This window comes from Aspergillus aculeatus (genome assembly GCF_001890905.1).
Source record: "Aspergillus aculeatus ATCC 16872 unplaced genomic scaffold ASPACscaffold_7, whole genome shotgun sequence".
NCBI classification, from domain to species: domain Eukaryota; kingdom Fungi; phylum Ascomycota; class Eurotiomycetes; order Eurotiales; family Aspergillaceae; genus Aspergillus; species Aspergillus aculeatus.
The window spans coordinates 365,152-392,862 of NW_017962982.1; the positions used below are offsets into that span (position 1 = coordinate 365,152).

The following is a 27,711-nucleotide window of genomic DNA, read 5'->3' on the forward strand; positions in this document are numbered from 1 at the left end:
TGTGGCTGGCTACTATAGGCCAATTTGCCAATGTCACGTTACGCATAATTGCATGTGCTATAAATTCTGACCGGGCAGGTATTGATTGCCTAGAACAACTGGAATGTTCTACGTCCAGGGCAAGCGAGCCTAGACAAATAGTTATGTGTTGTGCTTATGTCGTTTGGAATACACGAGAACGCAACCATTCACGCATGGGGGTCGAGCATGTCGATCGCGACTTAAGCTTTACTGCAGATTCGACAGGGTGACTGCTCACGATGCTAGACTTCAATGTGCTTTCTGACTGTGAGTACTTGTACATTCGTACGTATAATTCGGGTCCCAAATCCACCCTCTTTGGCCCGTGGTGCTAACTGACACACACTGCCTATCAGTTTAGGCTAGTGTCTTGTCGGAAAGTGGGTCCGGCCATATGATAAAGTGGTTAACCTCCAGGGGGGCTAGCATTGCGACTAGGCACCTAGTATTGAGTCTAACGTGCTGTATTTCGCTGAACCGTCGGGACAGACCGACGGAGTCGAATTCGGCTACGGTCAGTTCAGCCTGGCCAGGCATCGAATCTCTGCGGGTAAATATCCCGGGTAAATGGGCTGATACTACTACTCATAGTTTACTAGGTACTCAATCATGGTTTCCCAAAACCACAAAATATCCCTCCGCGCAGGGTTACAACCACAAGCGCCTCCCCCCTCTTTCCAGTGGTCTTTTGTGCGAGAAGCGATAACGCTCTCTTCCTTCCAACTTTAGCGATATTAAGGTGGTATTCGTCAGCCCTCGCGTGTCAAGGTAAAATCTACGCCGCTGGCCCCTATTGGGGTGAGATCAAGCCACTACGAGACTAATCCACGCACGTTGCACACTAGTCTCGAAGGTTAATCAGAGCCTTAATCTAACTTGCTAAGTACGAGGTTCCAAACTAGCCCGCAAGACACGATAAGTGAACAAGGTAAGCAGCCGTTGATCTGTCAGACTGTCACCATCTGCGTTAGACCTAACCTTGTGGCGATCCAGTAACGAGGTTCGCGCACCGTTGACAGCTAATTTTGAAAAGGGTGAGGATTGCACTGCAGTTGGTAAGATTAAGCGAAATTAGACTTCTGGATCCTACTTCAACTTCATCTCGCACACTCACTCAATCAGGCCCTGAGGCTCCGTTGTTGGCGGAAGAAAGAATGCACCAATCACAGAACCTACGGATGGCGACAGTCAGCCATGTCCTTGTTGTCATGCCTTTCTATATAGAAGGTGACCTATCTTATGTTCATTTCATTTAGGATGCCGCTCTTCCTGTTGGTCGAAGGTGAAGTGCTCGACATCTTTACACCATCGCGAATATCTCACACCGAAGCTATGATAGTCGGAAGGATCCGGAACTCCATTCATTTCCAGCCTGCTGCGACCTCGTATCCGGAAGCGAGCACAGGCTTTCTGCGTCACCATCCCCACAACTTGCGCAGTGTCACCTCGTGAATCTAGTAGGTGTCGCTGGCGGGTCTCTCGAATCTTGATGCCAGTCTGCGGATCTCCTTGACAACGGTTCGGCCCGATCCGGCCTTGTGCGACTTCCATTCAGGTTTGTATCGCTGTGCGATGGAGATGAGGACTCGTGCTTGGTGGCTGGTATGCCATGCCAGTCAAAAGAGCCAGTTGTTCAGTTTCCAGTCATCGATCCTGGTGGTGAATATCTCGCGTCTAGCGGGCGCCATAGGATTTTTCAGATAAGGTAACTAGGTCGGTCGCAACGGCAAGCATCGCAGCGTGCATAAACCCACGCTACTCTTAGTAATTAGTGCGTACGTGAAGAACTACGTACGTAGTACCGAGTAACAGTAAGGTACTAGTCTGTAAGAAGAATAGCTTTAGCGAACTGGCCAATTAGAGATCTGATAGGTCCTGATATTGTGGAAACTGCTGTCTCAACAACTCTCAAGGTGGATCGGTGGGTGCGTAGGGTACGAAGGAATGAAGATAGCAAGGCCCTTCCGGTCGTCCGCAGATTGTAGCCGATTGTCGTTTCCTTTATTGCTCCCTCCTACGATGGGGCATTGCAAGGTAGGAGAACAGTTGTAAGTCTGTCTCTACGCGTGTTTCTGCTACCACGGAACATCCACTACCACGGGAAGTTCATGGCTAGCGGTTCATGGGGGCGTAACTTGACTTTCTTGAGTATGGATATGACGAAGGTGTGGTTTCAAGATGCACAGCATGAGACGATCATGAGCTCCTTCCGCCCCCCGGAATCACCGCTGATATAATCACATGCCTACTTTATCTCTGCAGTAATGTGTGCGTATTTACTTACCTACCTCTCTTACATAGTTGTACTCGTCTGTACTACTGCTACCAGTCAGGCAGCCCAACCCAGCACGTGCTCTAGTTCTAGATCTCAATCGGTGTTACCGAACCCCCCCTCCCGACCGTTCCATCTTTTTGTCTCATATTCAAGGTTGTGAATCCTCCGACTCCGGTCCACCAGTCCAGCTACTTACGCCCCGGCCATGCTTGGCATTGGGGACTCGCTCGTATTTCCGCCGATCCCTGTCCCATCGGGCTGCCTTGCTTCTGCTTTGGGGACCTTCTGTTTGCCCTTTCGTCCTTTTCGTCCTGGGCATGGATGGCTTATCCGCACAGTCATCAATGCTGATTCACCGTGGCAATGAGGCTGTTGTCGGATTGTTAAAAGACTCGGCTTGGTGGTCCACCAGTGGATAGGCTGTTATCATGGAGTACCAACAAGGTTGTTCATTTACCACGAGATCATAAATGTCTCATTCGCTGATTGACTGATTGACTGATTGGCACAGCCTCGATTTGAATTGATGGCAGGTTCTGTTCACTCACAATCATTAAACTATATAGTAGCTGTGATTGGAACAGCAGGCGCCGCCAGCTTGAGAAGATCGACAAGGTATTGTGATCCCTCCATCCTTTCTACGGGTGGAACTAACTAGCCCTTTCTTCAGCAAGTCGTTGCTGTTACAAGCTAGCTGCCAGAGTCGGTTGTCATTAGGTCGTCCTGGAAAATGATTCTCAATTCAGCCCGAACCAAGTCCGAGAGTTCAACGAGGAAAGCACATGGTCCAACAATTCCACGTGTGGAGTGCCAGAATGGCCCCTTCGGCCGGTGCGAAGGGCTACGCTACATGAGCTACCAGCGAGGGAGTACTAGGTACAGTACAATGCACACTAGATGGGAAAGCACAGATGTATCAACTACCGTCTGATGCAAGTTGTGGTGCATGGGGCGGCCCACCGTGACGTTTACCAATCCAGCATCTCCCCACTATTCCCCCTCCCCCTCCTTATCGTGCAGCTCTTCAGGAATCGGTCTACCCACCCATCTAGAATTGGGGATGGGTCACGTAAATGCAGTCGCTCACTCAGCTCTAGTCAAGCTGATTCCACAATCCGGGGGTCTCCTGATAATGATTGCCGTGCCACGCGGTAGTCGACCTTCACTACAGTTTCACATGCTGACAACGTCTCACTTCAGGAAGACAATTGGCCTTTCACTGCGGTATGGTGGAATCGCGCCTTTCTTCAGGATGTTGATCTACGAATTCTTTACCATTCACGAGTATCTCAAGACAGACGGATTGACGCGTGACTTACCCACCCGAAGTAAGGCGTGGCATAGAGCGACTGATCCTTCCAACATCGACCTCGACTTAGCCACCATCTAATCGAGCCTCCAACCACACAATCGCTGCATATACCGGCGGGGCGGCAAGTCTTGGATTGAGACACTGTACAAGGGGCGTTGACTGGGTTATCGAGCCATATGGCTCCTGCTACACAGGGTCCTTGAGTAGTCGTGGAGGATGCCCGGTTCTTACCGCCAGTAGTCCGATCAATCACCGCATGCTTGTGAACGGTAATAAATAAGGGCTGTCTCTAGAGTATGCAGTAAATAGATATGGTTGAGGACATTCCATGGATTTCATAAGTTTAGTGCTGACAGGATGGGTTTACCTGTAGGTAAGACAGACACTAGAACAAGTTCGGAGTTGGCAAAGTCCGAGTGGTGAATCGGCAGGTTGGTGGGCATGGGCTGGCTTCAAGGTTCCTTGTTCCCCCCGTTCCCCTCCGGTTAGTGGTCTACCGACTCTAGCCTAACTGTAGTTTAGTCGGCCGCCTGGAAACTCGCCCGCAATCCAATCTCACCACCTCCACTACTTTCTTTCCCTTTCACAATCAAACTCCTCCTTCTCAATGTCTTCTTGACGATCAACATCATCCTTTCCTTTGCTTTCCTCTCTTCTGACTAGATACGGTGATCTGATTTCTTGTTTTCTTTTTTTTGTGTACTGCTGTGTGAAGGAATTCATCGGGCGAAAAAACGCCACTCAACCGGTCAAATGGCCTCGACAACTAACAGTATAAATGGCGAGGCTGTGGCCGACCCCGTCCCTATCGCCGTAGACCACGACTCGCCTCAGGAAGACACTTACCCTGCTCCCTACGGTCGCTCTTGCTTTAACTGCTCTCAGGCCAAGTGCAAATGTATTTATCCAAAGGCAGGCGGTCGTTGCCAGAGGTCAGCTTAACTTAATCCCATCCGCCGACCTCATGCATGCATGCATCTATCTATCCAAAGGTGGTGGCATTAACCAACCTCTTTCCTTCAGATGTCAACGCTTAGATAAAGAATGTCGCCAATCCGCTGCCAGTCGACGTTCAACCACGCGCAGGTCAGCTACCTCTTCCAAAAGCTCGGCCAAGATCTCTCGCCTGGAAGACAAATTGGAGGATTTGGTCTCGCTGCTGCGCGCGGGAGTCCAACCGAATAATGTCACGACCACCACCATGCTCGGCCTGCTCGGACAGCTGCCGGACAATCAGAACTCGTCAAACAGCAACGCCGCATCCCCTCCCAACATGTCCGACATCCCCATGGGCAGCAGCTCCGGACCCAGCCCAGTCTACGCCAGCCGCAACACCGGTTCCGCTTCCACCCCGGACACTAGCATTTCGGACAGCGGGGGCTCGTTATCGTCGGGCGCATCGTCACTGAACGCGATGGAGCCGTCGGGCTTGCAAGCAGAGGAATTACTCACATTCTTCCAAACTCAAATGCTTCCTTATTTCCCATGCATGTATATCCCTCCAGGCACCACGTCGCAGAAGCTTCGGCGAGACCGCCCGTTTTCGTGGCTGTGCATCATGGCTGTCACGTCCCGGAGCAGCGCGCAAAGTCGCCCGCTCTTCGATAGAATTAAGCACATTGTGTCACAGAAGCTGGTGCATGAGTACTCGTGTCGTGACCTTGACATCCTCCAAGGACTCCTAATCTATCTCGGATGGTAAGGCACCCCGCCTCAGGCCGGGTTTATGGGTGGCTGACCTCGATTGGCTCAGGTCCAATCAGCAAGTTTACAATAAAGCCAACGTGCATGTTTTCACTCAGCTCGCGAACGGCATTGTGTATGAGATGGGTCTCTTCAATCCCGAAGCGAAGGGGAAGCACGTACTCTTGTGTGTACACACGGAAGCACACGAAGACCGCGCCGCACCTCCCAGTCAGATCATGGAACAACGCCGGGCTGTTCTGGGATGCTTCCTGCTCACTTCGATGTAATGCTATCACGCTTCTCACTGTCGAGGCTATATACTAACATCGAATGTAGTATTGCTACCTTCTTGCAACAAAGCGACTCTCTGCGCTGGACATCTTACATGGACGAGTGTCTTCGTCTACTTGAAGAGCAGCAGGAAAGCATCAACGATGAGATTCTCGTTCAGCAGGTTCGACTTCAGTTGATCAATGACAAGCTTAGCTTGGGAGGCTTTTATGGAGCGTCCTCTACGTCCAGAGAGTCGATGCGACCGTCGCCTGCTGTGTATATCCGGCCGATGCAAGCTCAGCTTCAGACTCAACTTCAGGGGATTATGAGTAGAGTCCGACCCAACTCACAAGGATACAGTCAGTAACCGTTGAATCTTTGATATTTAGACCAATCACTGACTATCTGGTCCAGAAATTCTTCTACTGCATCACTACAACACCTCATTAAGCCTTTACGAGTCCGCTCTGACGAAAGGTGCCATCGCCTCCATCACAAACGTGAGCTACGAGCATCTTGACTATCTTTACGGCTGCCTTGAGGCTACCAAGTCATGGTTCGACGTGTTCCTGAGCATTCCACCAGCGGAGTATATTGGGTTTCCTTTCGCTATCTTCTCGCAGATGGTGCAGAACCTTGTGACACTCTACCAACTGACGACCCTGGACAACTCCGTTTGGGATACGACCAATGTCCGCCGAACGGCAGATATCATACAAATCATGAACATGGTGATATCCAACATGGGTCAAGTGGCGTCTCTCAATGGTATTGATGGTGATCCCGGTGGCGACATCTTCTCAAACATCGCCAAGACGTATCAGGCCGTACGCATGGGCTGGGAGACCAAGCTGGATCCCACTCCGTTGGGCTCACACGCGGCAAATTCGATCCCGTCGCTGTCGGTTCCAGCGCTCTCAGAGCCCCCGGATGCCCTGTCGGTGTCAGACACCTTTCCTCTGGTCGAGGATAACGACTGGCTCGCGGACATGCTGAGTACGATGGACAGGAACAACAAAGGCCCAATGGCTGCCATTCCCGGCGTCCCAGGCGTACCATGAGGCATGATGTGACTGTAACCGATCCCAAGTTGCCTCTCGTCTGACGGCATCCCATTATACGCACGGTTCGAGGTGGCGCGATGGGCTGAAGCCAGGCATTACTAGGCCTGCGCTCCCTCCTCATTGAGAGACCCCGCTGTCTCTACTCGCGGGCTTCAACAGCGACCCTTCCCTACAAGGCAGACCATGCCGAGTTGGACGGCGTTATAGTCAAGGAGACTTCGTGTTGCCGAGACTGCTCGACTCGACGTCTATGATTTTCATGAATATACTGTAATAATTGATCGGACCTGACATACCAGAGCTAGAATTGTTGGCGCGGAAGTTCCTTTTGATTTTGTCCTTGCTCCTTCTTGAGAGTTTGGCATCTGGCTTAGATTCCCCTTGTGATTGTGGATGTGTATCTTAGCGTTCGTCGGATAGCTATTGGATAACTAGATTTTGGCATCAATCATGGTCAGTTACTATCAACGGCGGCCTGCTATTTACCAGCTGGCTGACAGTTTCGGGCTATGGTTAGTTGTGGGAAGAATATAGACATCGGGATCAGAAATATATAGTTAATCTGGTAACACTCGATGTATCGGATAGGCACATTCAAAAAGGTCAAGTAGAAATAGACGAAGAGTCAATCTACACACTTTTGGCGATTGTTTCTCAGACTCGGTGGTTTCGACTTCCCTATTAAGACTAATGGACTGCATAGCTATAGGGCGATCGGATCCCTCCCTTTCCATCTCTCCATGTTTTAGAAGAATACCCCGGGCAGTGGTTGCGGAATTAAGTCTCCAGCGGAATGGTTACCTAGTTGTTCAGTTGCCCTGGACCAGAAGAATACATAGACCAATCCGCGCCTCTTGGTTAGCACTTCCCAGAAAAAAGCACACGCCGCCTTCTCTGCTTGACAGTTATAAGCCTCCATCATACCCCGGGGAGCTTCCGGGTTTCTGTGGGGGAAGATGAGTAGAAATATTCTGTATGTGCATGCACAGTATATGCCTTCAGCCTCGGTTACTTGGATTTAACTCTGGTGGGTGGATAAGGCACGGCACAGTGGATGATGAGCAGTACTAGACATAAAAAGGGAAGAGAACATGCGATGAGAGGGGATCTATAGGATTATTGTAAGCTCGTGGGTGGCTCGATGCCTTATGGGGTGGAATTGGGGTTTGGTTTTTAAGGGAGGATATACTAGATAGGTTGTGAAGTTGATGCAGTGGGTGCGTCTGTTTCTCTTCCAGAGAATGATGAAGGTGTTGGATATTGATGTGATGGTAGAGCTATCTCATACCATTGGGGAATCCAGCGATCTGGTATGCTCGATGCTCGATTCGTGTTCGGTATGCGTTCAGTATAGTATACAAATCAGCCGAGGTGTGATTCGGGTTTACATGCCCGTGGGTGTAACTCCGTCGACCACGTGGCTATGATGCATGGCTGATGGTGGTAATGCCATCGACTGAAAAGAATTCTCCGTAGTAAAAAAAGTTGGACATGTAGGGGTTTGGTGCATACATGCCACTGGAACAGAAAGACAAAAAAAAACACGAAGAAAGGAAGACCCATGCACCCGATGGGGATTGAACCCATGACCTTCGCATTACAAGTGCGACGCTACTACCACTGAGCCACGAGTGCATCTGTGGCGAATTTGCTGCCGAGTGCGGCTCATACAGCACCCAACGGACAATGGGGGAAGAAAATGTTAATGCTTCGCAAAAACAACTCCGAAGGAAAGTTCTTTCAATGCACCGAATGGGGTTTGAACCCACGACCTTCGCATTACGAGTGCGACGCTCTACCACTGAGCCACCGGTGCTTGTATGACTAATACTGCTACTGGGTAAAATCATGATGCTGAGAACGATGAGGGAGGTGAAAGAGAACAGGCGCAAAGCAGGACAAAAAGAAGAAACTGAAGGGTTGCATCTGATGGGGATCGAACCCACGGCCTTCGCATTACGAGTGCGACGCTCTACCACTGAGCCACAAATGCTTCAGTTGGTATGAGTGGCGACTTGCATAAAATATATAGCTAGAAAGAAAAAAGCGAGTCGGGGCTGCGGTTGGGTGTTGATGGTTTGGGTGCTGTCTTGTGGGATTTTAGGTGGGTTCTGGTTTTGCTGTTTATGCTGCTTGATTTTTGTGTACGTATGTTGATATACTCGGCATTTAGTATTGCATGTTCTTTGTCTTGGAACATGGCTTGCTGATGAAAGGGCATCGACATGTATGCTGGCCTGCAATATATATGCAACCGAGCTGGGACAATCCCCAGTCGTCTACCACAGTAAACAGGTCACATATGTTGTTGAAACACACTCAGCCCACCCAATTGCACAAAGCACATCGCGATATCCCATCGACTATCATAAGATAGGTATTGTTCATACCGGGTTGTCTGCAACCGCAACCCCGCAATTGACTGCAGCCAACCCTGCAAGGCTGCAACATCCACAATGTACGGAGTACGGTAGATAGATCTCATCGACCACCCCCCCCAGTCAGATCTGAGACGGCCATCGATCACCCAAGGTGCCTCCCGCCTACCGGCCCAGAGAAAACTGCAGCTGGTCGCTAACATTCACTAGCTCGGCAGATGCCACTCTATCCCCTACAAGCCAAGACTTTCTCGAAATTCGGGCGGGACCCCAAGATCGAAGAGCCAGAAGCCTTGATATCGCCTAATGGCGAAACAGCGAATAACTTAAGGTACCCTATGTCGTGGAGCCTAGACCAGAAGCGGGTTGATATTGACACAGAAGGAAAACAGAGGGGGATAATCTCCCCGCCAACGATGGTGGTGTTGTTGCTGCAGAAGTAAACCCCCCCCCGGCGGAAGCAAGGGCCGGGCCATAAGCGAGGGTCGCTATCAATTGACTCAGAGTGTCAGACATCGTTGGATGTGCACGAGACCTTCGCAGATGATGGCGGTCTAGATCTCCATGAAGGCCGAGGCCGGTGCGAGTATAGAGGAGGCCTTGGACACAGGCGGCGATCATAATCTCCGTCCACGTCCAATGCGGCTATATCACCATCAAACCGAAACCTATCCCTCTCTATACATGTCAGGCGAGTGCAAACCCGATCTTCGAGGCCGCATGAAACCTGAGTACCACCAAAGAACTCAGAGCCCCAAGCAGCGTGAGGGAAATGGGTTCCTCGGGCTATACAGAGGTCAGGGGAGAGGTCAACTTTCGAATGTAGGTAACACGCCAACCCCAACACCAGACCCCAGAAGATGATTGGTGAGTTACAGTTCACTCAGATATATTGCCCGACATATCATCACGACTGTGCATTGGAATTAGATGGGTATGCTTCACAGCAGACCGAGTCACATAAAACGGGCTAAGAAAAGTTTCCCAAAGACTTACAATTTCGAGGTGCCGTGGGCCAAGATGTCAATCCTCTTGGACCATCCTGTCATCTAGATACCGGACAAGCCAAGAAGCTGTCATCATTATGCGATCGGCTGGATTGACGCTCGATGCAATATGCCGTTTTCCTGCGTCGAAAGTGATACTCGACATGTCGCGCCAGACAGAAAGCGACACCAAATTGCCCGGTCGATGATGACATATCCTGAAGTAGTACAACTGACCGATTAAGGGTTCGACACCCACTGCACTGAACCTGAACCCTGTTGCCCAGCAGGCGGAATTCTGAAGCATCCCCTGACACACACGTGTGCGCCATAACCCGGTGGCAGTGCCGGTACACAAACTTACAATGTTGGCGGATGCGCCCTGATGTTTCAAGGGCCATGCCACCAGAAAGAGGTGTCAGGGCATCAGTCAAAATGTTTAGAACGTTCCATGGGTCGTGTGCACAAAGTGCACAGAAGTTGCTGTCGGAGAAAATTCTGACAATTTTTCATACTATTTCATGTCATCTGGACCAACATTTTGGGACGTCTCTGGCATCCAGAGCCGAATCAACAGATTACGAGTGTCAATGAGCCTGGAACCATGGGTGAGATAACCGACCCCGACTTCGGGGAGGAGGATGAGGGGGCATGGATGGCACGATTCACCGGCCGGACCGAACAAACGGGACGCTGACTCCATAACTAGGCACTGGCGTTCATTTTCCCTTCTCACTTCGCTCTTTCTTCTTTTCCAGGTTCCAAAGTTCTAGACTCGACTCCATCGTCGTCCCCATCCTGGTCTCCATCATCGTCAAAGCAACAAAAGGGAGACAACGAAAGGCAGAAAGTGATCAACTCATTTCCACGCCCGTGTGCTGAGACAATCTCGCCGGGGGGGGGCAAAAGTGGACAGGCGTCTCGTCTCGATCACCCAATCTCCGCTTTCCAGTTGGGGGGATTTGGCCCAAGGTGAAACATTAGCGGGCGCCAGGCGGGCTCCAGATGGGCTGCCGAGTTGCCAAGTTTTTAGGTCGTCAATCATTGCTTCCGGTTTGCTGACTTCGTTTACTGTTTCTCGCATTCTAGGACCAATGAGGAAGTTACTACAGTTACTGAGTAAGATTATGGGCTTCTTTTTTACATTAGTATTCTTTGTCGATTGTATGTGCAGGCCTGCTTTATGTTTAACGCTCATTTGAGAGTGCTTGGGTGTATAGTGGTTAATCTCGCCGAGTTCCGATGGCTGAAGTTTAGTCAGGTCCCGAGTGTTGGCGGCTCTCCTGGTTGACTCGTGTATTGTGTGCACCACCAGTTGTCCAATGTTATGCACGGACATTAGACACCTCGTCTGGTAATTACCCTCGGAAATTAAGACAAAACCGTCTCGACTCCTTTGAGTGTTTGTTGTTCCTCGTTCAGCTGACTGAACAATTAAATTCGATAAAGCCGATACTGGATGATGTGGGTAGACAATGGAGATAAAGAGCCATTCAAGCTACTATCCATACAATCATCTATTCACTCATTCAATCCATCCACTTATCCCCATCATCAATCAAGAAAATGATAAATTCCGCAATGCGCAATGTAAAGATGGCCCAAGTGGAGCCAGCACCACCACCAATCACTCAAGCGATCGACTCTGATTTGCCCGATGGGGGACGGTACCTGAAACGGGCGGCGGCATCAACGCTGTTACTCGTCCCAATTGGGATTAGTGGCAGCCAGGGGGAAAGCACAGGAAACCATTCAATGTAAACGACCCAGGGGTTGCAACAACTCCTGCAACAGAAAAAAAAAAGAAGACATGGAATAACGAATCATCGATTTTTCTTGGACCCTGACACCATAAGCAAAGAGATTCCTTGTGTTCCCTTGTGTATCAGAGCAGTCATGAGTAGGAATGTATCGGACTGGAAGCATGAAGGATTTTAAATGATCTTCCCTGGTATGTGGTTGGGAGATCCCACGAGGAGGCGTCCATCGGAATGGACGCGTGAAGAGGCGCTTAGTCGCCTGGATATTAATGACCAGCGGGGACCTACCTCTTAAATTGAGCGTGTAAAGAGATTGAGCTCTACGTATGTCGCCTACGTTTTCTCTTAGTTGACTGGAAGAGAAAAAGGCGATGCCTCCCACTCTTCCCCCCCCCAATCCCCGGTCCGCCTCGTCATCGAGATCGGTCTAGAAAGACTAAGACTATAATCACTCAACAACTAAACACCCACTACTCACTACTTTTCTCTGAACCCACTGGTCTGGTGCTTCTGAGAAAAAGCTTCCCCGTCCGAAAGTAATTTACTTTTAATTATCAACGATCGCCCGACCCCACCAGGGACACGCCGCCCGCTGGAGCCCTTCTCCTTTCCGTCATTACCTGCCCGCCCCAGCGAGATCCCGCCGTCGCCGTTCCAGACTATATTATCACTTCCTCCTCCATCCCTCCCCAATCTCTTGTCTCTTCCTTCCTTACCGTTGGCCTCACCTCACCTCACCCCCCCAACTTTTGCTTCTTTCCCTCAACTTTGCCGTTGGTACACTTTTTTCACTCTTTCAAAAAGTGTTTTCCACGGCGGTCACTCTTTTCAACCTGTCTATACGCACCCTGGTGATACGTAAATACTTTCCCTCCCTCCAACGCATCTACCTCTCTCGCAGTCGATCTGCTTGTTGCTTAACGGAAACACTCTTCGTGCTTTCGAGTCCTTGCCTGGTCCATCGGTCAAATAGCTTCCCGGAGAAGTCGTTGCTTGCAAACGGACACAGTTGACCTGTGAAAACACATCTCAATCTTCATCAAAACAGTCAAAACAACATCAACCACTCAACATGCGTTACTCCCTCGCTCTGAGCGCCCTCTGCGCCGCTGGTGCCTTGGCCCACAATGTTGACAAGCGTGCCTACGTGACTGACTGGACGGTCGTGACCCTGACCACCACTATCACCGAATACCCTGCTGCCGCCGCTACCACCGCCGCTGCTGCTACCACCACCGCGGCCACGAGCGCTGAGCCTGCAGTCCAGGTAGCTGATGTCGCTGACGTCGCTGCTGAGGCCTCCACTGTCGCTGACGTCGCTGCGGTTGAGACCAGCTCTACTGTGGCTGTCCCTGTTGTTGAATCGACCTCGACTTCGACGAGCACAACCGAGGCTGCCCCTACCGTTGCTGCCACCACCGAGGCTGCTACCACTGCGGCCCCAACCACCGAAGTTGTTGCCACCACCCCTGTTGTGCAGGAAGCTGCTGCCAACGGCGCCTGGACCACCGCTTGGACCTCTTACTGGACTTCGTCCTGGACCTCTGCCGCGGAACCCACCACTCTTGCAACCTCAACCTCCACCTCCACCACTGAGAGCGCCAGCAGCACCGCGACCGCCAGCACTGCTTACCAGTCCGCTGTTCTGTACAACCACAACATCCACCGCAGCAACCACTCCGCAAGCTCCTTGGATTGGGACTCTTCCCTGGAGTCTAGCGCTTACACCCTTGCTGCTAAGTGTGTCTACGAGCACGATACGTAAGAAATCCCTCAAATCCACGCTTAAGATTGATAGCTAACCATTCACAGTACCATTGATGGTGGTGGCTATGGTCAGAACATCGGTTACGGTGTCGAGTCTAGCGCTATCGGCGAGATGATCACCAACTTGATGTACAACGACGAGATGGGCTACTATGCCGATCTGTACGGAGAGGCTGACCCCGACATGACCTACTTCGACAACTGGGGCCACTTCTCTCAGATCGTCTGGAAGGGTACCACGAAGGTCGGTTGCGCCACTGTTACCTGCGCCAGCCTGGGTAACGTTGATGCTGCCGAGGCATTGCCGTTCACCGTGTGCAACTACAGCCCTGCCGGTGAGTATTCTCTGAGACTCAAACATGATATGCGGTTGACTAATGGTGTGCAATTAGGTAACTACGCCGGTGAGTACGGCACCAACGTTGGCGAGCCCCTGGGCAACGCCATGTATGTTGCTTCTTAAGGATTGAGACGTGCTTTCTTGTTTCGCCCGACTGTGTTCGGAGACGGCGGTCCTATTACTTTCCCGACATGCAACATCCAGGCTCTCGAAAGCTATGACGAGTAGCTGGCCCTGATTGCCTGGAGTGAATCTGTCGACATGGTTCGAGTTATGCCTTGGTGTGAACCTCAAACCCTGTGGCAAGGATATGGGACTACCCCCGGATATTTGACCGTACGCGAGCAAACCAATCGAACAATGAAATGTCTGACACTTTCTCGCTCTTTTCCTTTATGCGTCCTGTTCTTCTTCCCGCTTTCTTCATACATACATGACCTGGTTTATTTTGACTTTGCGTGTATGTGTGTTTTCTTCCTGTTGCCTTTCCATCTCGTGCTGGTTTGATGCCTGCCCAACCCCGCCAAGATTTCTTGTTGACGTGAAAAAAAGAGTAAACGATCTGCAGCGCCTCCATTCCTCAGCCAAGCCACACCCATGATGGAGACTCCACTCGGCCAGATCTGGCAGCACGTGTTGGGCGACTTTATTTCTCTTCTCTTGTGCATATTTACTCACCTTGGTTCACTCCATGAAGCCATGTTCATTGTAGTGCCATGAATTATTTGATTGACCATCATCTCGTGTTGTGTGATTTAGCTTGCATTCGGGTGTTTTGAGCGTGTATCTTCTCATGTGGCTATGTGTGCCCTGAATGCTGCATAAGATTTGATACTTATGTTAGAAATCAATAAAGACCTGAAATATGATATATTACTGGGTAGCTTAACTGGTAATGGCAGAGTTGCAGTGTTTAGGAAATGGAAATATGAACTTCGTGAAGCTTCGTTTCTTGAGACTGCCTGCCTGAGGCACCGAGGCAGTACACTAGGCCCGTCTCTGAAGGCAGCGAAGAGCGCACAGCTTCTCTGCTCGGAATGTGAGTAGTATCTTTCATGATAGCCTTGCTAATGGGCGGTCTGACAGTATGTCATCATGAACAATCTTACGCCGAAGAGATGTACTCGTATCAGTCCTCCCCGCCCGAACGGAATGTACATCTCTGCCTGAGGCAGCAGAGCTGCCTACCGCCTTGGGACAAGAATTAAGGTTCTGGGGACAGAATCACGGCTTCGATCCCCCGCAACCAACCAGACGAACCTCCCTTCGCCCGAAACGTCATCAGCCACCTGGGCATCTGTGCTGCCCGCTGCGACCCTTGGCCTCACTGCATTGCATCAATCAATTAGTTGATCGTTCAATCAAATCAATCAATTTATCAACCCTGGTGCTTCGGCTCTGTCTCAACTCGTGGCTACATACCGCTTCTGATGAACTAGTAGCTACTACTGTACCTAGGCAAGGTACTATTTTCTCGCTAGACTCGCTCACCCTCGCCATCTCATCTATCTCATAGGCTTCCGATTGGGTGTGCTACTTGTTCCCCCAGTTCGTATTACGGTCATCATCATCGATACCGGTGCTTGGTGGCTCTTACCGTCTTTCACATGACGCTCACTGTCTCTAGCTGCTGGCATTGAAGCCCCCGCCTCTTCCATCACTTACAGCTGAATCCCACAGACGCATTCCTCCTACCCGTGGGAAGGTATAGCCTCAAGCTGAGAATCGGTGATACTTTGACTGTGAGTTCTCGACTCCGCTAGAATTTTGTTGTGTTATCTGCATTCTGCATTCGTTGCCTTGTTCTTGGCAGACAGGCAGGACCCTTTCGTATGCTTTGTGCCCTCTGCCCCATCATGTCTGCCAGCCAGCCTTCCTCCGTTCCCCCGATCCGACCTCCATTACCTTAACCTTTGACGCGGCTGCGGATGGAGTAGCCTGGTTCGAATGCGCAACCGTGGTTCGCTCGTTTTGACTCGACCCTCGACTGTGACCGTCCCTTCGGCGTCCGGCCAGTCTCCCATTTCCCCGCGCTGAGACGCTAGCTTCTCCCTTATCCCCGAATGTACCTGGGGATGTCATCCCGACAGCCCTTTGGCTGCTCGTTCCTTAATAAAATACGCCGTCCTCGCTGCGGACTTTACCCTTTCCCTGATGACCTCAATCTCACACATTTCCCTCTTGATACAATCTTGCCCTCTTGCGGTCGACGTGCGACGTGCCTTGAGGTGAAGCCCCGTGACTCCGGTGACTCCGCCGTGGTCATGAGATAATCCTCCTCCATGCCCTCCTACTGTCTCCAAGATTGTCATTATTTCAAGCGCAGCGCCTTGCGCCTCTTATCCATTCCTACCTTCCTGGCTTGTCGCTACGCCTAGTTGATTAGACCCACGATCGAAAGAACCTTACCTGCTGACATCATGTCTTACTCGTCTGTTGCAGTGCGTTATTTCACAGCCCCCAAGCCGCTGGGAAAAGCCATGGAGCCTGCTCGATCCCAACCGTCGTCAACGCCCTTGACAGTGAACGGGTCGGCCAAACAGGGATTAACGTTTGCCAACCAAGACTCCCTCCCCAAGCTGCCTATTCCCGAGCTGGAGCAGACTTGCCAGAAGTATCTCGAAGCCTTGGCCCCGTTGCAGGCACCTAGGGAGCAAGACGAGACGAAAGCAGCTGTCCAAGACTTCCTCCGGTCAGAAGGACCCGTTCTTCAGGAGAAGCTCAAGAACTATGCTTCATCAAAGACAAGTTACATAGAGCAATTCTGTATGTTGTCACTCATGGTGATCGGATTTTCTTGGCTGACGCTCGTTCAGGGTACGATTCTTACTTGAATTATGATAGCCGTAAGATACCTTTTCCATCAGAACATCAGGAGGAGTAAGCGAGGCTGACCCACTACTAGCTGTTGTTCTGAACCTCAACCCTTTCTTCCTGCTGGAAGATGACCCCACTCCTGCGAGAAACAACCAAGTGACGCGGGCAGCTTCGCTTGTCGTCTCTGCTCTGTCCTTCGTCCGAGCCGTCAGGCGGGAGGAGCTGCCCCCAGACACTGTCCGAGGTACTCCTTTGTGCATGTATCAGTACTCTCGTTTGTTCGGAACAGCGCGCGTGCCCACCGATAATGGATGTGTTATCAGTCAAGATCCTCATGCAAAGCATATTGTTGTCATGTGTCGTGGCCAGTTTTACTGGTTCGATGCCCTGGATGAGAACAATGACCTGATCATGAACGAGAAGGATATCGCTGTCAACCTTCAGGTCATAATCGGCGATGCGGAGCAGACTCCTATCCAGGACGCTGCGAAGGGGGCCCTTGGTGTGCTGAGTACAGAAAATCGTAAGGTCTGGTCGGGTCTGAGGGATATTCTCACCAAGGACGAAGGCTCAAACAACGCGGAGTGTCTGAACATTGTCGATACCGCGCTCTTTGTTCTCTGCCTGGACTACACGGAACCACACAACACCTCCGAGCTTTGCGCGAACATGCTCTGCGGAACAAGTGAGGTCATCAGAGGAGTCCAAGTTGGCACGTGTACGAACCGTTGGTATGACAAACTGCAAATTATCGTTTGTAAGAACGGTAGCGCGGGCATCAACTTTGAGCATACCGGCGTTGACGGACACACGGTGCTTCGATTTGCCAGCGATGTCTACACTGACACAATCCTCCGCTTTGCCCGCACCATCAACGGCCAAGCACCTAGCCTGTGGGCAACATCGAGCCCGGATCCTGCTAAGCGTGACCCTCGGAGTTTTGGCAACGTCAGCACAACTCCGCGCAAGTTAGAGTGGGACATGGTGCCCGAGCTCAGCATTGCCTTACGATTTGCAGAGTCGCACCTGTCTGATCTCCTTAAACAGCATGAGTTCCAAGTGCTGGACTTTACCGGATTTGGCAAGAATTTTATCACCTCCATGGGGTTCTCACCCGATGCGTTTGTACAGATGGCGTTCCAGGCAGCATACTACGGGCTTTATGGGCGACTGGAGAATACCTACGAGCCAGCCATGACCAAGTCCTTCCTGCACGGCCGAACAGAGGCCATTCGGACGGTCACCAGCGAATGTGCTGATTTTGTCACTACCTTCTGGGGGGAGAACCCGGCGGAGCAGAAGGTGAATGCGCTTCGCAAAGCAACAGAGAAGCACACGGCCATTACGAAGGAATGCTCTAAGGGTCAGGGACAGGACCGACACCTCTACGCACTGTACTGTCTCTGGCAGCGATCCTTTGATGACGGGGCGTCGTCGGCCAGCAACAGTGTCTCAGAAGGCACCAATGGCTATGCCAGCCCTGTAGATGGCGAGTCGATCTCATCGCCGAAATCTTCTGGCCCGATGTCAGAAGATGGGCTTTCGTCGACCGGCTACAGCATTCGTGGCGTGCGCACCATGCCGGCCATCTTCAGTGATGCTGGTTGGGACAAGATCAACACCACGGTGCTGTCGACTTCAAACTGCGGGAACCCGTGCTTGCGCCATTTCGGATTCGGACCGACTTCCGCGGATGGCTTCGGAATTGGCTACATAATCAAGGATGACACGATCTCGTTCTGTGCCTCCTCAAAGCATCGCCAGACCCAACGATTGATGTACACACTGGAGTCTTATCTGCTCGAAATCCGGAAGCTGCTGCGTGCCATCAATCAGCGACCGGCGAGTCCGCGCACAAGCCGGGCCCGCGAGATGGAGATGATCGGCGAGCGGCTCCAGAGTGATCACCGCCGGGGCCGGATCGTCCGGAGCGACGCGAGCCATCGGGGGGCCGAGACGCCCACAACGGACAGCGGAGATATAGAGGATGATGGAATGGGCGGATGTAAGTTCTTTCCCCCCCCCTTGTGTTTTGAGTGATCAAATTAGGCAGTTGCTAACAGGAGACCTATCAGATGGGTTCTTCGACGCCGGGATGTTGCTTCATGCACTGAAGGGGATCAATGCAGACCGGGAGCGTGGCACGGACAAGCCGGAGAAACGGCGATTTGTCGGGAAGAAGCTGCGGCTGAATGACTATTGATTATGTCTTGTGCGCTTCTTTCTACATTTTTATTTACATTCTTAGTCGGTTAGCCGTGGATTGGTGTTGGGTGTATATCGTTATGTTTTATTGTATCTAGTTAATATCAATCCTATATCAATTACTGATAAACCGAGGAGCAGAATGCTCTTTCATCTCGCTATTTTATAAGTAAGGTGACAATTGCAGCACATTGTTTGGTAAGCACTTTATCCAGGGGTTGAGTGTTTATGGTTGATGTTTACTATGGCCAGAGCCGAGCTAGTATAGCCAGTAATCATGCCATATTGCTTATCCTACCGCTGAATCGATATATCCGAGTACAATTCATTTAAGCCCGCAAATGACATAAACACCACTTCGTACGACCTTGGCTCTTCCACCTTCCAGTGTATATCTACATATCTACAGAGTACTCATTTAACGTTGAGTTTCCATTCCTGCCCAACGCATGTTGAATGCATGCATGCAGCCAAGTTTGTATGTATTGTCGTTCGTCAGTCAGTCAGTCAGGGTCTGTGTGTTAGGATGGGGGTGGGGGGCAAGGTTAAAGCCATATTCAGAGGGAGGGGAGGATGATCGACTGCTCCTCCGTTTGTGAAACCGTATCAATGGGTACTAGGTGGTTAGCTAACGAATGTATGTAATGTATGTATATTGTGTTGGAAAAACTCAGGGGAGGTGGCGCTCCTTCGGGGGTTGGGGGTGAGTCAACTGGAAGTTCCAAGTGATGGACACTCGGCGGATGGGATGCTGATTGCTGCAGTCATCCCGTTTGGGAAGGAGGGCATGGACGCGGCGCCGGCGGCGGCGGCGCGCCGCGGGGGGCCTGGGGCCTCAGGCTGCAACTCGGGGGTTTGGTTCGGCCGGTTAGGTTAGGCTTTCAGGTTCATTCCTTGATGGTGTTTTGATGGGTTTGGGTTTATTGGTACTGCTTATGTACTGGCTTCATGTATTGGGGCTTTGTAGATGGAGTGGTTAATTAGGTCGGATAAACGGGAGTTTGCGCAGGTGTATACTCTAGAGGGATTGGGGGTTCATGTTCATTATCGTGCTTATGGTGCAAGGTGCAGCGCAGCGGGTTGGTCATCGAGAGCTGCACGGATTCGTGGTGGAATGTTCTCTTGGCCTGTGGCTTTATCTTGCATATTACTGGAAAGTATAGTATCCTGGTAAGTAAGGTAAGGTAGTTATCTTGAGCTGTCATGTATGTCAGTGTGTTGGTTGGGTTGGCTTCGAGGGAGGAACTTGTGTGTTGTTGGTGTTGTGTGGTTACAATGTTGTAGTTATACTCGGGTTCTAGGTAGAATGTCTAACTGGAAGTTGAGTTGAGAGTGAATTTGTAGAAAACAGGAGAAAGAGTGTGTGATTCTAGCTTCAGCTATCTACCTGATTGAAGGCAATCTACTCCATTGTTGGACCTTATAACACTAAATTGGTTATTGCCTCTGTCTATCTGGACTCTATGCAGGCACTATACTCCCATCTCTTCCAAACAGTGAGGGGTCCTAGCGGCTATCGCCGCCGATGCCTCGACGGCCGCCGCCTTATGCATGCATGCACTGATGCAGGTGTTTCCTCGGATGATCTCAGTGGCCAATGAGAAGATCTCACCACCGTGCCATGTTGTGCTGGTCAATGGGTGAGTGGTTTTGCCATGCAGTTAGTTATTCTAGCGGAAATGAATATCGCCGAGCGTATCTGATTCATGGGTTACATGCATATCTATCTTGAGAGCGTGGACATATAGACCCGACCACAAGCTACCGACAGTATATGTACGGAGTACAAAGAGTTTCTGGAAAGAAGAGCATATACTACAGAGTACTAACAAAGGGCAGTAGAACCGCTTTAACCACCGGCTAAATGGAGAAGCTCTTCTCCCAATGGCGCTCAGGACTGGTGAGGTCATCCCGATCAGACCCTTCATTGATTTGTTACCACCGCCTAGGCATACGAACAATCAATGTATGTATGATGATCATGATGGTGATGATGCTGATAACCGTCTTGGAATTGTCCTTGCCCAATGCCGAGGTTACCCGCCGGTCAGGTCGACATCATTTCCGGACTTTGTTCTTCAATCGCTGCGCGCACACGCACACGCACACGCACACCCAGCCTTGCAGTGTACTTGTACAGTACGTAGTGTACATGGCAAGTTAAGTTACAGCGTGCTCATGTCTACCGCGTGGTGTCGTAGCCTGCGTCCCACCGCCTACCGTACGCCCGTTTCAGCTCACCCAGTCATGTGTCCCACGTGACTTCATGCAGCAAACCAGTCAAACTACTGCCTCGGATTTGCTGGAAACTAATCAACAGCTTTGAGACTGACTTTGTCCATGCTACGCACGACTACAGCTACAACTACGGAGCACTGCGACTACAATACACTGATGAGCAGAGACGATCTCCCTTCAGTCCTCTGTCTTATGCGTCTGTTTTGTCTTTCATTTCTTCAAGAATCAGTAAGTGAAGCAATCTCATTTCTACCTACCCTTTCTTGCGCTTTCCGACACCGGACATCCCGTGCTGCGTGCTGCGTGCTGCGATCTGCTCGCGGCAAAGCAGCCAGGCAAAAGAAATCTCCCCCTGCGACTGGCCACGCATACGGTACTTTACTGCTCCGAGTATCGCGTCGGTGCCTTAACCCGTTCTTGCTCTCAGGCGCTCAGGCTGCTCAGCTTTCTTACTCGTCCCATTCCATCATCGTCTTCCCAAAGCGCAGAAAAAAAGGTCAGGCCATCGTGCTCTGGCCGGCTCCACTCATCGTCGTCCTCCTTCCACACCCCCTTCTTGATTGACCCTTCCGACCTGGGCGCTGCGTCTGGCATTGGCTCTGCTTGCCTGCCCCCCCTGCCTTTTGCCTTTTTCCCTCCTGCTGGTTGCTACACTTGCTACGAGTGGTCTGGTAGTGGCTCCATTCCTCCTCGCGCTAGCCCAAACCCATTCCTCTCTTTCTGCACCGCTACTGAACTAGCGCCATCGTTACTCCTGCTGCTTGGTCCTGCAACACACCCACGGCAAATCTGCTCCCTCCGTTCCCTGAGCCCTTATACTGGAGGAGGGGCCTGCGTTGCGTGCTGGTCTACTGCTACAGCCTACCGCTGTCGATACCGAGCTCATCATCATTCACTGTTCCACCCGGTCCCTATCTTTATCTGACTCCTTCCCGGTGTTTCTTGCGCTTCGCATGATCTCGGAATCTTTTGCAATTTGTCCCAACTGAGCTTGGATCATCCTAGCCGGGCACTTCATCATCAATTTACTCTTCCTCCCATTCACCCATACTTTTCCCCGACTGACCTCTTCTATCTCTCACTATTGTTAACCACCCAAATAAACCTTCTTCTGGTGTTCTTTTGTTTAAAGCACTACCGTCGCGATATTAACCGGCTTCCGCAGTACAGCGCCTGCTGAAATTACCTCCTCTACGTCACGCTTACTCCCCCGACCGCTGGGAATCCCTATCCTGCCGTCGATCAGCGGTCGCTTCTTCCGACGACGGCACCCCAATCGATCTTTCCGATTAATTCTCCCCTCTTTCGTTTCTCTCATCTTGAGATGATGGCGGCAGCGCTTGATCAACCCCTCTTCGAGTCGATCGCGGGCGGTCCGGCGACCCATGCGGCTTCAATCACTCCGCCGCAAAGCGCCAACGGCAAGAAGGAGGCCCCCGAGGGCGTGCCTTCGGAGCTATCGGACCTTGAACTCGACCACAATGTCCCCGGCGCTCAGGAGGAGATACCCTCGGTGGAAGCCGACGACGAAGTGATTGAGCCAGACCACTACTATGGTGGTGGCAAGGTTCCCGTCTTCAAGCCGGTGAGTCGCCTGGCCTCCCATGACGGAGTCCGATCGTCTAGCTTCTGCATCGGACGCTTGGGCTAACTGGAAACTTGCTAGACCATGAATCAGTTTCGGGACTTTCAGTCGTTCATCAGCAAAGTCGAGGAGTATGGCATGCGATCGGGTATCATCAAGATCATCCCCCCGAAGGAGTGGTAAGTGTGTCCCCAGTCAATCCTACGAAAACTAGCGCTCATCTGTTGTCTCAAAAGGACCGATGCCCTCCCGCCGCTCGACGAAGCCGTGAAGAAGATTCGCGTGAAAAATCCGATCATGCAAGAGTTCCACGGTTCGCACGGGACATACACACAGGCCAACATCGAGAGACAGCGATCATACAATCTGCCCCAGTGGAAAGGGTTGTGTGAAGAAAGCAGTCACCAACCTCCCGCACGCAGAGGTGAGCGACGCCGGAATCAGGAGCGGGTGAATCGCGCCCATCCTGCGCCTCGAAATCAGACGCCTCGAGCAGACTCGCAGAAACGTCGTCCAGGCCCGGGCCGCCCGCCCAAACGGTCCAACCAGGTTAAGGTCAAGGAGGAGCCTCCTGCCGAGGAAGGCCTCGACAAGATCAAGCCGGAAGGTCCTCCGACCCCTGTCTCCCCGGAATCGAATCCAGTGGAGACGAAGACAGAGGAGTTGAGCGACGGTGAATCCCTACCCGGCCCGAAGCCCAAGGGCCGGCAGCCCAAGTCAGTTACTGCGCGCCGAAAACACAACAAGGGCGGTGATGCAGTCGACTACGTGGACGAGGAGGCCTTTAAAGACTTCGATTACCGCATTCATGACAGCGAAGAGTACACGGCAGAACGATGCGAGGAGCTAGAAACCGCTTACTGGAAGTCCTTGATGTTCAACAACCCGCTGTACGGCGCTGATATGCCTGGCTCCCTCTTCGATGACAATATCACGGCTTCGTGGAACGTCGCCCGGTTACCGAATTTGTTGGACGTGCTCGGGCAGAAAGTACCGGGTGTTAATACTGCATATCTCTATCTGGGTATGTGGAAAGCGACTTTCGCCTGGCACCTGGAGGACATGGATCTGTACAGCATCAACTATATCCATTTCGGAGCTCCGAAGCAATGGTACAGCATTTCTCAGGAGGATGCTCCTCGGTTCGAACAGGCCATGAAGAGTAAGATCACAAGCCAAATGCGGTGGCCTTCCAGTGCTAACTCTAGATCAAGGTATATGGCAAAGTGATGCCAAGAGCTGCGACCAATTCCTCCGGCACAAAACTTACCTTGTCTCGCCCAGTCTACTAAAATCACAATATGGCATCACAGTCAACAGACTGGTGCATTACGAGGGCGAATTCGTCATCACTTATCCGTATGGCTACCACTCTGGCTACAATTTGGGTTACAACTGTGCCGAATCCGTCAATTTCGCCACGGAAAAGTGGTTGGACTATGGACGGGTGGCCAAGAAGTGCCACTGCGAAGCCGACAGTGTCTGGATTGATGTTGATGAGATTGAACGAAAGCTTCGCGGGGAGGCAACTCCTGATTATTATGGAGAATACGACAGCGACCTGGATGCGATGGAAGGCGTGTCGGATCTTCTGACACCGCCTCGCAGTGTTCCCGAGAAGACATCTACTCGGGGGCGCAAACGGAAGCAGGACGGCGAAACCACCAAGGCAAAACGTATGCGTATGAGTATGGATGTTCCGCGGAAGATCCCCTGCGTTTTATGTCCCAACAATCTCGACTACGAAGATCTCTTACCAACCGAGGATGGCAAGGCACACGCCCATCGGCGTTGTGCTCTGTATACAGAGGAGACAACTATTCTTCGGGACGAGAGTGGACGGGAGGTGGTGTGCGATGTGGATAAAGTCCCCAAGGCTCGCTTGGGCCTCAAGTGCCTTTTCTGCCGCGAGGTGCGCGGTGCTTGCTTCCAATGCAATTTCGGCAAATGTACCCGTTCCTACCATGCCACTTGTGCGCTTCTGGCTGGTGTGCAAGTGGAGGAAGGTGTGATCGCCGTGATCGCCGACGATGGCGAGCAGTATTCGATCCCTAGCGTGGACCTTAAATGCAAGTACCACCGCCAAAAGAAACCGTCGTGGATGGGCAACGGCGATTCGCTCGATTACGACCGCAAACTCATGCAAACCGCACGACGTTTGGTGGCTGGGGAGCTAGTACAGTTCCAGGCGGACAAGGAAATCAATGGGGCGGTAGTGCTTGAGAACCGACCTGAGGAACGAATGTTGCTGGTCAAGGTGCTTCCTCGAGGGTAAGACAGCATCCTCCCCTTCTCCCGCTTGTTTGGAGATCACCCGATCGGTGATATCAAGACGATGATGCAATGATGGGAATGTCTGACGGACTGTTTGATTGATTGACTGACTGACTGATGTGACCGACGCACAGGGACGTAATCGAATTACCATACCGTTGGATGCTCGTGGTTCGACGGAGTAATTTCTCACCGCTGGCACCAGGAACCAAGCCTCTTCCTGCCCACTTGGCTCGGAAGCCCGAGAGCCGAAAGGAGTTGGAGTCAGCCGTGCCGGTGGCAGGAAATCCGTTTGGTGATGGAGACTCCCCGTATCAGTGGGCCGAATTCGAGACGGTGGACAGCACTAGTTACCACATTGCCCCACCATCGGCGCCCATCAACCTCATGCAGGGCGAGAAGATCTGGTATTATCTGGGCGAATCGTCCACTGAATGTAGGGCTCAGTATACGCACAACCCTACTGTGCCTGTCCACAACCAGCGGGCGAATTTCCTGGACAGCGTTAAGTCCCTTGGCGCTGTGATGGCCCGGGTCCCCTCTTACCAACCCCACCATCGTCTCCCTGCCACGACTCCGTATGCCCCTCACCTTGCTGGCGTCCCTCCTCACCACCAACACCTTCTGTCGCTTTCCACCGCCTCTGCTGTCGGTGCTGCTGCTACTACTGTTGCTGCTGCTTCTGCCGCTGCCGCCAATAACACTACGCATACTCACACTACCGCTGCCGCAGCTGCCGCCGCCGCCGTCGCTGCTGCTGCTGCTCCCCGCCCTTCATTGCTGCAGCATTCTTCTCTTGCCCCTCCACGCCCTGCGCTTTCTGCTGCTGCTGCTGCTGCTGCTGCTCCTCCTCCTCCGCCTCCTGCTGCGATGCCGTCTGCTTACCGTACCCTGCCAACGCAATCTGCCCGTCATGCCCCGTACCCGCACGTCACCAAGTCGCATTTGCAGCCTCATGCTCGTCAACACTCCCAGACTCATCCCACCCATCATTATCCACCATCCCAACTATTACAACAGCAGCAGCAGCAGAACAATCACCACCACCACCACCTTCCCGCAAATAATTTTGCCAATGTTCGGGAGCTAATCGCTCGCCGTCGCCTGGCTCAGATTACTGACCATGCCAATGTTTTCGCCGGATACATCATTGTCAGCCCCGAGCTGGTTGTTGACACGCTCCTGGGTCCGATGGGATCTGTCCCACCGCCCAATGGCCTGGAGAAGTTGGAACTGGCTATGGCTCAGCAGCGGGTACAACCCCGGGCGCCTGATGGCTCTCTTCTTTCGCTACAACCCTTGAACATGCGATCAGAAGAGGTGACTCGGCTGTTGCAGATGCTCCGCTTCTCGCTGGTGAGTCATCGGGACCGGCTTGACGTGCTGCAAAAGAAGGAACCGGAACCCATCAAGCAAGAGGCGGTGAACGGCAGCGGCTTGGCGCTCTCGAAAGTGCCACGCACCTACGCCTATCTCGAGCAACAGCGTGAGCAGGCCCCGACCGTCTACCAGTCTCCCTACGACATGCCGTCTGGCTTCACGGAATATGCCCAGAAGACATTCGGTCTCACCCGCGTCGAACCGGAACTGCCCCGACCTTCTCTCGCCAACGACTTCTTCGCCAGCCTCTCTCCTGCCGACCAAGAGAAGATCCTTAAGACATGTGGTAGTTTCGTGCAACGGGCCATCGAACGGTCGGCCAGCCATAGTCGTCAAAGTTCAGCTTCCAACCTCCGCCTGGCAACAGCCCTAGCTCGGCAAACGGAGAACCCAACCATTGATATCACGACGGTGGAGGACATGCCGTTCCCCAACTTGGACATGCCGTTGCACGCCGACTCTCCCTGCTCGAACTTCAGCCGGTCGCATCTGCGATTCCAGTCCCCGAACGATTTTGCTCATCACGCCCCGGAAAACCATCATGACCACCATGATCTCTTTGGCGATCAACAGGCGAACACGAGGTTTTGGCAACATGGGCCGTGGGCCGCTGGCGACGGGAACACTCCGAACGAGGAGAGTCGACCATTCTTTGGGCCCCATGAACGACTCAAGCATGATTATGCGTCGTCTGACATCTCTCTGGGTCGCGGAGGTCCGGGTTCCTTGCACTCAGTCGATATGGCTGGGTTCGGCATGGACGGGACGGAAGACATTGGCGCGGTGCTCAGCCCTTAACCACGGAGCAGCCTACCCACCACTCGATTTATATGCCTGCGATGACATTTGCATCCTCACCTTTCCCCTCACCATTATCACCATGTAACGACTTATCTGGATTGACGACTGCATGACTGGGCGTTTGCGATTATTTTTTTGTGCCTCTTTTCTTCATCTGGACGATGATCATTCACAATCGGATCGGCCCTAGCTGGCTAGTGGTCCCTCCAATGGGGGCCTTGTTTCGATGAGGCTTTCGATTGTCTCCTTTTTCTTCTTCTCTCAGGGTCTGAGGGGTGGTTGCCAAAATCCGACCCTTTTAAGAATCCGAACGACCAAAAGATCAAATGGCGGTGGGCGTGATGTTAGGCCTGGTGGCCATTGGCCTAGAGGTGAGGCGTCTCGATGATCGGACTGACTCTTCCCACTGTCCATTCGGCGGATTTGGCCTCGATTGCTCTTTACCTGTTCTTTTTCAACCCTTTTATTTTTCAGCACGTTTCACCTTTGTCCCCCTATCACCAACACCTGGAGTCTCTTTTCATCCGAGCGTTGGGAGAGCTATTGGAG

At 52.0% G+C, this 27,711-nt stretch overlaps 4 protein-coding genes and 3 non-coding genes across 7 annotated transcripts; 4 read left to right on the forward strand and 3 right to left on the reverse strand.

The window, feature by feature from the left end:
• Positions 1-4,361: 4,361 nt before the first annotated feature.
• ASPACDRAFT_28180 (Zn(II)2Cys6 transcription factor) lies at positions 4,362-6,628 on the forward strand (the record flags this gene model as incomplete). Its single annotated transcript, XM_020199542.1, has 5 exons — positions 4,362-4,540; positions 4,632-5,306; positions 5,362-5,577; positions 5,631-5,896; positions 5,982-6,628. 5 exons carry the CDS (start codon positions 4,362-4,364, stop codon positions 6,626-6,628), a joined length of 1,983 nt encoding a protein of 660 aa, XP_020056520.1.
• A 1,565-nt stretch (positions 6,629-8,193) lies between these two features.
• On the reverse strand, positions 8,194-8,266 carry ASPACDRAFT_t154. Its single transcript has one exon. It is a non-coding gene; the product is annotated as a tRNA-Thr (tRNA).
• A 109-nt stretch (positions 8,267-8,375) lies between these two features.
• Positions 8,376-8,447, reverse strand: ASPACDRAFT_t153. Its single transcript has one exon. It is a non-coding gene; the product is annotated as a tRNA-Thr (tRNA).
• A 105-nt stretch (positions 8,448-8,552) lies between these two features.
• On the reverse strand, positions 8,553-8,624 carry ASPACDRAFT_t152. The gene has a single exon. It is a non-coding gene; the product is annotated as a tRNA-Thr (tRNA).
• Positions 8,625-12,827: 4,203 nt separating this feature from the next.
• Positions 12,828-13,985, forward strand: ASPACDRAFT_42762 (CAP domain-containing protein; the record flags this gene model as incomplete). The annotated part of the gene is made up of 3 exons (XM_020201153.1): positions 12,828-13,516; positions 13,568-13,857; positions 13,915-13,985. The coding sequence occupies 3 exons, from the start codon at positions 12,828-12,830 to the stop codon at positions 13,983-13,985; spliced, it is 1,050 nt and encodes a 349-aa protein (XP_020056521.1).
• A 1,845-nt stretch (positions 13,986-15,830) lies between these two features.
• Positions 15,831-19,001, forward strand: ASPACDRAFT_78116 (choline/carnitine O-acyltransferase). The gene is made up of 4 exons (XM_020205108.1): positions 15,831-16,628; positions 16,679-16,708; positions 16,768-18,684; positions 18,755-19,001. The coding sequence occupies exons 1-4, from the start codon at positions 16,283-16,285 to the stop codon at positions 18,880-18,882; spliced, it is 2,421 nt and encodes an 806-aa protein (XP_020056522.1). The 5' UTR covers positions 15,831-16,282; the 3' UTR covers positions 18,883-19,001.
• A 4,003-nt stretch (positions 19,002-23,004) lies between these two features.
• On the forward strand, positions 23,005-27,159 carry ASPACDRAFT_118197 (putative jumonji family transcription factor; the record flags this gene model as incomplete). The annotated part of the gene is made up of 4 exons (XM_020196146.1): positions 23,005-23,458; positions 23,498-23,869; positions 23,922-24,978; positions 25,116-27,159. 4 exons carry the CDS (start codon positions 23,005-23,007, stop codon positions 27,157-27,159), a joined length of 3,927 nt encoding a protein of 1,308 aa, XP_020056523.1.
• Positions 27,160-27,711: the final 552 nt, after the last annotated feature.

Coding starts and splice junctions, on each gene's coding strand:
- ASPACDRAFT_78116 (XM_020205108.1), top strand. CDS start 16,283: ATGTCTTACTCGTCTGTTGCAGTGCGTTATTTCACAGCCCCCAAGCCG. Junction 16,629..16,678: donor AAGTTACATAGAGCAATTCT/GTATGTTGTCAC, acceptor ACGCTCGTTCAG/GGTACGATTCTTACTTGAAT. Junction 16,709..16,767: donor TTACTTGAATTATGATAGCC/GTAAGATACCTT, acceptor ACCCACTACTAG/CTGTTGTTCTGAACCTCAAC.